We start from the raw sequence: 11,470 nt of genomic DNA on the forward strand, positions 1-11,470 counted from the left end.
ACCGTGTGGGTTGACAGGTATGAGCTTCACATGAAAGGGTCTCAGAAGTAGTTCTGTGAGATATCATTCTGCAGGGAATCTTCTCACACCACGGGCTGATAACTGCTTTGTGATAGTTCTGAATGCATCTCTCGTTCATAACGTTACGCCACTTGCACGACAGGAATAAAAATTATCAAAGTTTATTGAGTAAATGATGAATACATGGTGAAGTTGCAATGTTGATGTAGTTTTAAATGCGTGTGGATACAAGCCTGTTTAAAGCGAGCTCATTCTCAATTTTAAACAATAAAAAAGGAAACATTGCTTCAACCTAAATGTACTAATTATACGAGGTGTATCATAATAAAAAAGGAAACATTGCTTCAACCTAAATGTACTAATTATACGAGGTGTATCATGTCAGCATTGGTGGCAGTACATGAGCAGATGACCCTGCCCCAATTTTTGTACAGCCAAGGCCATGCCACTTTTAAAAATGTTTCGAGACAATGCGTTTAAAAATCCCCAGCGCTCAGCAAACATTGCTATTGTGCTCGCCCTGCAGTACTAAACAGGGGGATTACTTTGAGAAGCCATACTAATTCAATCCATTTTGTAAACTGTATTATTAGAAGCCAGCCTACAGACCATTGTCGCAAAGCGGTCTAGTCTCTAGGCTTGCCACCACCTTGGCGACCTTACATCCGGTGCAGGTACAGCAACGTCTCTGCACCTGCTGCGACACGTGACCTCGCATCGGTTAAAATGTCCTTTCTGTTATCTCTGTGTGTGGGCGGCGCGCTTTGAGAAAAAAAAACTACACTCTTTTTTTTATTCAAGCAGGTAAGGCCCACTCAGCTATATAGCTCTTTTTTTTCAGAAGCGACCAGGCCACAGATGATAGCTCAACGACGTGGCTTATCATGTGGACGTTTATATCAGCTGAATACTCTAAACGCACTTTGATTCTAATTGTAGAGTGGAAAAAGCGGAGGACCCTAATAAAAATCCACACGACCACGGGGAGAACGTGCAAACTCCAAAGATACAGGCGTCAGGGCCAGGGGATCGACCGCACGACCTTCTGTGTACAAGGCGAGGTAGTTAACATCGTGATGCCAAATCCGCGTCATCGACAAATGGGCTTGGTGCCCAGACACGGCCCGGTGAAGTCCACGAAGCGACTGTTGAAGGGCGCGTGCGTGAAGCAGGCGGAAGCCCTCCGATCGCACTCGCAGATCTTCCTCTCACACCAGTCGTTCTTTGCGTCTGTGGAGGGGTTTGGTGGGAATGCAAGTTATCATCTGGGATGGCGAGCACCGATTAATGAAAAGCTTTAACGCTTTGATCGACGGAGTTTTTTGTGTGGTTGATTATGTAAGTATGATATGTTTAACTTCTTTCGCACCGTACGTAACCAGCCGTACTAATCGGAGGTGTGGAGGAAGGATTACTTGGGTCCCTTAAGATGTATGTCCGATCCAATAGCCTCCCTATTGAAGGCTGGGGACCCCTTACAAGCCACGCCGGCGTGACACGGCTAATGATGCCGTTCCCGTCACCAAGTCTCGTCCATCACCCCCCGTCCAGCGGCGCACGTGGGAACAGAGGTCAACTATTTTTTTTTGCCCAAAACATTTCTTGTTATCGAAGAAATATATAATCGATAAAGTAATTGTCTGCAATACGCCACTTTTATTTCCGAACGTTTCAGCTTTTCGATCCCACTTTATTTCGCCAATGGGCCATCTTTCTGATCCGTATGTCCAACGGGCGTTCGTTTCTGGGTTGACTTCAGAGTCTCGCTGAGACGGCACTTGCCCATTACCGCACGTGATGCGTCCGTGTTTACAGGTGTAGTGGTAAATGTCGCTGTAAGGGTTGCAGCCGGCCGTGATCGCCCGGTTGTAGCAGCAGTCATGAGAGCGACAGCAGCTGTTGAGATCAAAAGAGACACAAGGTCGGCGTAGCGCTCGCTGCCTGAATACGTGCGCGCATCCGGCCAAATAATCCCAACACTTCGAGCGCACAACAACCACTTTAATGCCGCGAAATAAAGCCACGTCGGTCTGCCGCTAGGGTCCAGACTGACTCGGCAGGCAAGTTCAGAAGAGATGCGGCGAATCGACTCGGCGACCGCTTCGGTGAACAACAAGAGCCTCATTGCCGAGCCGCCGGTCAAGCCTCCTGTCTTCTTAGAATTGCGTCGGCCACGGTGGACTTCACGCGGAATCTGCGGTGGATTGCACCGCTTGCAACATTGTTGGCATTCGCCTTGATTGTTGCAACGCCATCCTTACTCGGCGAACAACAAAACAACCCCTTCAAGAGAACCTGTCACGCACTGTCCTTGGCATCAGGTGCAGCTATATGGTTCCAATGTCTTCGCTAAAAAAAAACAATGCACCGGACTCCCCGTCACATCAAGGATAAAGTACAAAACAAAATCGTTATCCTGTGCTCACCGAATTATTTTTCACGATCTCCCGCCATACCTCTCCACCCTTTTCACTCCACTGACCACAGCAAACCGCTAAGACTTATGGAGTACATCCAGAAACATTCTCATTGTCACCAGAATCAAGGACTGCACTGGCTGAGCAGCGTTTCCCTCATAGGCGCACCGATCATCTGTAAATCTCGCCCACGGCACATACCTGTCATCTAATTAATGGCCATCTATCTTCAAGCAGCAGTTCAAGGCTCTCACCTCTTCAGAATCGCAAGTGCTCACGCTAGCATATGAGGGTCTTTGAGTTCTCGCTCCGTGCCTCCGATTCGATAAATATGCTTGCATTTCTAAGTAGAGTTTACAAAAATTAATATTTGATTATTATTATGAAGCATACATGGAGACTCAAGGACAGTCTGGAGAGCAAATGTGGTGAACAACTTCAAACAATGGAACATCGTGGACTAACCCATTTTCTCGCTTTGCTTAAGATTTTTCCTTCAAGTGATTAAAAAAAAATTCTCCCCACACGCAAGATATTAAACCTGATATTTTTTTGGTTTCTCACAGCTGTAATTTTGTCAAATGATATGAAAACAACTTAATTGAATGTGTTTTTTTTAAGTCATTGGTGAACGGGCTGAGAACTACCAACTCTCTAAACTTGAGAATCAATTTTAATAACGGGAGGCTGCACAGATTCGACAACACAGGATATAAGCTGCGGTGGCTTAGTCCCCTATGGTTGTTTGCTTAAAATAACTCAAGGGATATTTATCCTTAATAGTTTACAGAACAAAGGCTCATTCTTAACAGCGTGCTTCAGCCGCACCGAACCTCACAAAAATAATATTCACCCTCAACCAGTATATATACAAATACTGTTTCTTGGAATTTCTCTCACTTGATACAGCTATCGTGCTGTGACGGTTCCACCTGAAGACGGAAGCTTGTGTTGCCTCCGAAACGTCGTAATTTTAATTTAATTTTTTATTTTACTTTTATTAATTAAATTGTTTTACCTACGTGACTTTACCGAAAAGACCCTAAGATTATGGGTCCAATATCGCTTAAGGAATGCTATGCAAATGCCACTAACCTCTGAGCCACCTGCTAATCGCTTTGTTGGGAGTTGTTGAGTGCGCCTTTGAGGATGCACGTTGCACAGGTAATCCTTGACGCGGTCGTATTCACACGCATCGCGCAGAAAATGAATTCGTGGATATTGTGTTTTATTCCGTCATTCTTACCGGTCTGTGGGGTCTACTGGCGCCCCCTTGCCTCCAAAGCCACAGTGACAGCCATAGCCGTAATAGTCCAAAGGCTGACGATTCATCCGGCACTCGATCATGTTACCAAACTGCACAACGTTCCGCCTGTACCGCAGTCTGTTTGAGTCCGTGCCCTCTGTAGCGCTGAGAAGGACTGAGAAACATGAACAAAGTAACGTGACTTCATGAATAATGAGTTTTGCCGAGTCAAAGGGTGTCTATGCTGCAATGAGCATTGGGGTCACTATCATATCCATTTGTGAGGCTTGCCTCATTCGGAGGAAGGCTATTCACAATACCAGCAAGTGGTATTAATTTAATTAAACCTGGCCAGATGATGGGATAAGATGACCTTCTGCCCGGATTTGAACTTGCATCCTTTTGATTGTAAGTTGAACACTAACCCGAGTACGCCTTAACTGAATACTAATAATATACGTATACATTGTAATTTGTAAAGCATTTAATTTCAGCCGCATGTGAAGAGACTTTAATAAAAAAAAGCAATACATGAGTAATACGACTGGGAAAGACGAGGTATTTCTAAAAATAGGTTTATCACAGAGAGGCTCAAGATCGTGTTCATGTCTAGTCCTGCTTGGAATGTTTGGCTGGTTGCTTAAGTATTTCAACATGTGGGAGGAAAAACCAGCACACCCTGAGAAAACGCCATGCATTTGTGAGCAGATGACACTAAAAAAAATCCATATTGATAGGCCAGACATCAACTTAATCTACACATTGCTGGTAGCCATGTCATAGGTCTGCATGATGTAAGTATTGCACACAGGATCATCCACCAACGATCCACCAACTCGCACTTACATGCAATGGCTTTCAGGCATCTGCCACCATGTCCAATAAGGTCATACAAAGGTCAGAAACAAAAACACTCCCAGTAGTTCTTTACGTAATTAATCATATTCTTGGTTCTTTCGGTAAAGTCACGTAGAAGGGAAGTAATAAAATAAAAAAAATAAAACATAATAAAATTATTCTCACGACGTTTCGGCCACAACGCAAGTAGCCGTCCTACTTGCGTTGTGGCCGAAACGTCGTGAGAATAAATTTATTATGTTTTTATTATTTTATTACTTCCCTTCTACGTGACTTTACCGAAAGAACCAAGAAGATGAATCCCTGCAGTCACGAAAGCTTTAAATCGAAATTTAATGAATCATACTTAGGTCTTTAGGGGTTTTAATTTTAATTGACTGGAATAAACAAGGAGTACATACTCTTTGGTTCTTTCGGTAAAGTCACGTAGGTATAGAATGATTCAGTAAACATTTATCATATTGTGATCATTGTAATTGTTATCTCTTTTTCACAATCAACTATCGAATTAAGGCTATTGCCCAACATCTAGTCGTTGGATTAAAATGGGATTCTAAACACAAAACAGAAGTTCACAAACACTGGAAAGAGGAGAAATTGCTACAACAAATTAAAAAATGTATCTTAAAATTTGGATATGAAAAGGGCAAATTGTGTTTGGACACAAAGATTGTCGAGCAACTGACCCAAAATATTTCATTCATACACCTACTATTCCCCAAGTTAAGGCTAAATTAGAGACATTATTTAAAAATGCGTTACGAATGACATAAGTTAAGTGGCTTAAAAATACAATAGTCTAAATTGTAGTTTAGCGTTTCAATGTGTCTTTCTTCTCATTTTATCGTGTATATTGCCGCGACTATTGTATGAAAGCAAGTATTTGATCTGGTATTTACTGAGTAATTATCTAAAATGCCCATTTTTCCGGCACCCGAAGATATACTGCATACAAAGCATCATATGAATAATACAACATGATAATGATGACGAATGCCATAATTTCTTTGTTCCATCTCCAATTTCAAAGTCCACTTACGGGTGCTTTTTTTTATTCTCCCTCGGCTGCAAATCCATCTTTGACTTTGCCAACCAGATGGGCTCTTTCTTTTTAAAGCGACCAGACAAGTGACCTTTCCTGAAGGTGGCCATGAGATGGCAATTAAGCCAATGGATAATTAAATCTATCTGTGTGAAGATAATGATAAACATCTCAATCCAGGACCATCCAGGGAGACAAAAACGCTTGATACCCTCCTGGATAAATGTTTATTTAATTTTATTGTGAAGTCTGAGTATAATAGTGCCACTTCCTACTCAATTTCCACGTGTTTTTTTTTATCGGTTATTGTCATGTTATTCGCCTTTGACACCCAAATATTTTCCTCCTCACTCCTTTGTGCGGTGTTGAGGTTTTCCGCTCTATTTGTTCTTCACTGGCAAGCGAGCAAGCTTTTCGTGGGCAGCGTTTTTACAACATACACTGTACACATGTCGACTGAAAAACGATACTGTATATGTAGCAGTATTTTCGCAGAGGAAACAATGGTGCAAGAATCTTACATACCACCGCCTCTGTCAACACGACAGTATAAATGAGTTGCACAGCAGTTAGTCGAACAGTGGTTCGCGTGGTGGGGTAAAGTGTGGGTACTCCTACCTCTTCCAAGACGGCTAGCCAGTGTGGAAGGCTAAGACAAAATATCCTCGGTAAGGGCTGTCTAGAGCTCCCACTGGTTGAGGCACCTTCTGCCAGTAATGGCGTGAGCAAAGTAATTGCAGGAGCTGCACCTTTACCACTTTACTGTAGGTATGCAGAGCATGTACACAACTAACATTGACCCATATAGTCTTAAACCGGCACGTTTTTGTGCGTATATATACTGCCCCATAAAAAAAATGCATGGTGAGGTTTATCAGCATACCATGTGTAGTATTTAATATACTGACAATGTATTGTCTCTTTAAAATGCCTTCAGCTGCATTGCGTTCTTAATGTCAGTAACTCACGCCGTTATAACAGAGTCGTACCAAGTTGCATCTCTTGCTGAAAAAGGAGCTAATAAAAATCCAGTGCACATCATAAATTACACACACACGCACAATACGACACCCTCCGTTTAAAACGGAGTGCTGCACATTGCTTCACGTTATTCTCCGACACGTTTACGATCGGTTTCGCGTGGATCAGAAATTGCCTTACCTCCGAACAAGCAAGCTGCAGTCCACAATGCACGATCCATGGCTTCTGGTCGATTTCGACAAAAACCTGCCAAACACAACCGTTCCCTCGAAAGTCCAATAAAACTGGCGCTTAGATTTCAGTTCACACGCGCGCAGCGTACTAGCCTCCCGGCTCGAGTAAGGGCAATTGCTTCACTGGGTGGATATTTCTGACATCAGGTATATATAAAAAATAAATACATCCGAATACAAGTCTGGCTGTTACTTTGTTGTCGTGCAGAGCATACGGGACATTTTAGTTTTTCCGAGTTGGCACTGTTGAGTTAAATTGGTGACTTGTGGGGAAATAGCCACATGAATGTTAATGGCTTTGCCAGAAATGTCAGCTCCCAATAAACCCAGACTTTGCGATTGTTGTGCCTCCAGCCTAAACATTTAATTTTAAACAGGCCCCTTGGCATGTGTGCCTGTGAGTGGCTGTGCGTGTGTGCACTCGTGTGTTACAATGTGATGGTCTGGATATTTTCAAGTTTGGTTTTCACGAAAAATAGAATTCGTGGAATCAAGAAGATTCACTGAATGATGTACGTGTTTTAAGCGGATTACAGTGCATGTGAGTATGTGTGTGTTTGTATGTGCTTAGTTTTTTTCTCGTTACACTAAAGCAATCCTTTTATGGATCTGTTAGTGCCTTGTTTATCTCTACATATGAACACACGTATGTTTTTATTGAATTACAACACAAGTGAATTAGGTTAACATGTGTAAAGTGACACCTTTTTTTGCAAAGAGTCATGTTTACATAGACCACAATACCTGCAGTCATAAAGCAAACAAAAACTTAACTCTGATAATGTGCATTATCAGAGTTATGTGCATTATCAGAGTTATGTTTTTTGTTTGCATTATGACTGCAGATATTGTGGTCTATGTAAACATGACTCCTTGTAAAAAAGGTGTCAGTTTTGTTGCCAGATAGAAGGGTAAAAAACCAATTGTCATATTTTACTGGCAAATGAGGTTCCAATGGTGTGTAAAGTTACTCCAAGCTAACACTTGTAAAATTGTGCTGTTGTCTGTCTGTATGTGCTTTGCATATGTTTTTTATGCATATGTCGGTGCTTTATGTGTGTAAGACATTCAAAGACACATGCAGATACTTGCCGAAAACTGTTTAAGGGCCGGGGACCTGGCATGAAAGATGAGCCATTTATAAATCAAACACTCACTCACCACTACAGTCCAATGGTTTATTACTGGAAATAAAAATCCATTAAGTGTATTGTCAGTGAATGTTAATGACTTTTTGAGAAATGCAAGATGAAAATACTTTTCTGCCATCGTCATTAACAATGCCGTCTCTTCATAAAAGATAGACACTTGGACAAAATACCAGCTTGTTTTATATTTTACACAGTGTGTCAGTTGTGAGGCAATGTGTATAGCATTCTGTTGAATTATTTTATGCCTGTGTAGTAAGTATTCAGGAGGCTTGACGACGGGATCGGAGGCACACTTATTTATTAACACCAACTTGTGTACAGTAGCGGGTACACACAGTACTTAAGGGGTTAACGTCCCCTTTACTCAACTAACAGGGAGACACAACATCTAACCCCACTAACCTAAGCCCAAGTCCTCCACTACGGAGCTAAGGGAGGCTACCTATCCCAGCCCTGGTCAAGCTGGGATCCCGGCACCCTGAGTCTGGGCTCTCGGGGCCACGCCACCGGCTTGCCCTGGTCGGCCCTGACAAGGACAGCGAGCCAGGGGAGCTCTGGGGCCTATGCTAGCTGGTCTTCAGTCTTCGCTGGTTAAAGCTGATACTCCGACCTCGAGCACTCTGGCTCACCACCTTTTATAGTACTCGGCCCCCGGGAGGGGCCCGTGGGGGATGCAGGTGCGGACGTCGGTGTGAGCACCTCCTCTGTGTACGGCCCTAACCACGCCCCTTGTGTTTGTTAGCCATCCGCGCCCATACACAATTACACCTCTACACCTGTGATATTTACATTTGACAACATGCTTCTTAGAAAATAATTTGTCATCAGTCACATATGGATAAAAAAATATTAACAAATTAAAAACGTTCATAAAGAATAACATAATTATGTATAGTCTTGTTTCATCCTCACAATACATTTGACAATTTTATAATCCCCACTTCATCATGAAAACATGCATTTGTATGGTTTTCATTCATTCCATATGGGCATGTGAGCGAGGTTTGGCTCTGAACCATCACTCTAAATGTACTATGGCGCAAGGCCCAGCTCTACAGATGGCTCCCACTGGAACAGTTAAGACTTTTCCCTTCCCGCTCACCCTCGTGATGAGCCAATGAATGACCTTACCGTGGCTTGAGTGAGCCCTCCCTGCAATTTAACTATGGTAGGCAGATGTTTGTCTTTCTCATCATGTTAGTGGGAAGGCATTGCTCAGAGACTCAGTTGGAAGGTAAAGGTGCATCCTTGTGGCTTGCCTTCAAAAGTCACTGCTGGCAGACGGCCATCTACTCGAGGATATCTGGGCCTACCCTTTCATGCTTGCCAGACATCTTGGAATAGGTAGGTGTACCTATACTTTACCTCACCACGCACCACTTGCCGAACAACTAATTGAGGTGGTACCCATTTATACTGCTGGGTGGACAGAGGCGCGGTTTTATGAAACATCCCCATTGTTTCAACTGCCACCACCTCTGCATTGCAAGCCCAGAGTGCAAGCCATTGCACCATGGCACCATCCATTAATTTGTAGAGGGCCCGAAATATTGTTCTGGTTTGGTGCGCAGTGTGCCATAAATGCTAATTCTGGGTTGGATTATTTCCAGATGTAAACACTATTATCGCCATAAATGTGTAACGTTGCCTACATTTTGCTATGTACAAACAGTCAGAGAAGACGGTGACAATCATGCATATTTTGTACCCAGAATGGGTAATATAATTTCTAAAAATATATTACTTCACAATTGTAACAATCGGTAAATTGTTTTAAACACTCTTATACTTATTGATCCTATAACTTTCTATACAGCTCTCACAACCTAGCTACTCCCTTCCTCTCCAGGCTTAACTGCCCCCAACATATATTTCACTCCATTGTATATCGACTCTCCTACTTCCTAAATTTCCCCAACTGACGGCTTCGGGCTGCCCGTTAACTGCCCCAACTGACAGCCTTGCTACTGCCCGTTTACTGCCCCAACTGACAGCCTTGTGGCTGCCCGTTAACTGCCCCAACTGACAGCCTCGCGGCTGTCGTTAACTGCCCCAACTGACAGCCTTGCCGCTGCCCGTTAACTGCCCCAACTGACAGCTTCGTGGCTGCCTGTTAACTGCCCCAACTGACAGCCTCGCGGCTGCCTGTTTACTGCCCCAACTGACAGCCTTGCGACTGCCTGTTTACTGCCCCAACTGACAACCTCGCGGCTGCCGTTAACTGCCCCAACTGACAGCCTTGCGACTGCCCGTTTACTGCCCCAACTGACAACCTTGCGGCTGCCATTAACTGCCCCAACTGACAGCCTTGCGACTGCCTGTTAACTGCCCCAACTGACAGCCTCGTGGCTGCCCATTAATTGCCCTGACAGCTTGATGGCTGCCCATTAACTGCCCCAACTGACAGCCTCGTGGCTGCCCATTAACTGCCCCAACTGACAGCCCCGTGGCTGCCCGTTTACAGCCCCAACTGACAGCCTCGTGGCTGCCCGTTAACTGCCCCAAACTCCACCTTACACCCACGAGCTGCAGGAGCCAGTGGCTCCGTCCACTCAGTGGCGCCGACAAGGCTCACGCTCAGCACCACCAGTGGGTAGTCCCAACCCGGAGCTCCCCGCCGTGATGCCACCTCCCCCCATCAGCATACAGCCCCTCAACTTCTTTATACACAAGGATCGTCTTCACTACATATGCACACAGTGGCGATTTCCCTGCCTTTTTACCTGCTCTTGTTATTCACTCTATATTTAACATGTAAAAAATATATATAAATAATATGTATCTATCTAGAATTGCAGCATATATATATTAATGATACCTGTAGTTATGATTTTGAATTCGTGCACTGCTGTGACCACCCATATGAATTGAGGGAAACGTTCACAGAAATGGGAAGACGTTGCAGCGTTCACAAAGACCACAATTTTCTTTCCGAGCCATCACATTTTGCCACGGTAATATTGGATACATTGATGGGATAACGTTTGCATGAGGTAGTAGACCATGCTCACCTCAGCGGTGTTGTCTGGTAAGGGGTGACAGTTAAAGTATCAGGGGTCAGTCATAATATGGTCACTTGAGTAGTTTGTGAATGCATAAAGTTGGATGAAGGTTTGACGAGTCAAGATTGTTCAGAAATGTAAATATTTTGCCGGATCTTGGGTCAGCTCGTAGGCGTGTGTAAACTCTGTTACCTTGATCTATTATATCCTTGACTCTTTGTTTCATGCCTCGATCCGTAAAAGGTGACTCCACGGAAACTTCTGTGGCCCAAATCCTACAGGGCACATCATAGGCTGCTTGTTGCTATCATGTTTGCGAGTGGTATGTTTTATATTTCTCTCTAGGTTAAACAACTTCCCCAATTAAACTATCATTTGTTACCATGAGAAGCAGCGGTATTATACTGTACTAACTTATAAAACAACAACAAACCACGATTATTTTAAATGGGCTTCATGCAAAATGTTTGGTGGGTGGTGGGGGGTGTGCGATGAGCCTGATCATGTAAGTTCAATTTC

General features: G+C 43.7%; 1 protein-coding gene across 1 annotated transcript; it reads right to left on the bottom strand.

The window, feature by feature from the left end:
• Window positions 1-1,111: 1,111 nt before the first annotated feature.
• LOC144942848 (acidic phospholipase A2 homolog) lies at window positions 1,112-6,785 on the bottom strand. Its single transcript, XM_078869854.1, has 4 exons — window positions 6,746-6,785; window positions 3,685-3,859; window positions 1,811-1,917; window positions 1,112-1,251 (listed from the first exon to the last, which is right to left on the bottom strand). Exons 1-4 carry the CDS (start codon window positions 6,783-6,785, stop codon window positions 1,112-1,114), a joined length of 462 nt encoding a protein of 153 aa, XP_078725980.1.
• Between the last annotated feature and the right edge of the window lie 4,685 nt (window positions 6,786-11,470).

The sequence above is a fragment of the Lampetra fluviatilis genome, chromosome 28 (assembly GCF_964198595.1).
Source record: "Lampetra fluviatilis chromosome 28, kcLamFluv1.1, whole genome shotgun sequence".
Taxonomy (NCBI): domain Eukaryota; kingdom Metazoa; phylum Chordata; class Hyperoartia; order Petromyzontiformes; family Petromyzontidae; genus Lampetra; species Lampetra fluviatilis.

Coding starts and splice junctions, on each gene's coding strand:
- LOC144942848 (XM_078869854.1), bottom strand. CDS start 6,785: ATGGATCGTGCATTGTGGACTGCAGCTTGCTTGTTCGGAG. Junction 3,860..6,745: donor TGCAGCTTGCTTGTTCGGAG/GTAAGGCAATTT, acceptor CATGTTTCTCAG/TCCTTCTCAGCGCTACAGAG. Junction 1,252..1,810: donor ACACGGACGCATCACGTGCG/GTAATGGGCAAG, acceptor ACCCCTCCACAG/ACGCAAAGAACGACTGGTGT.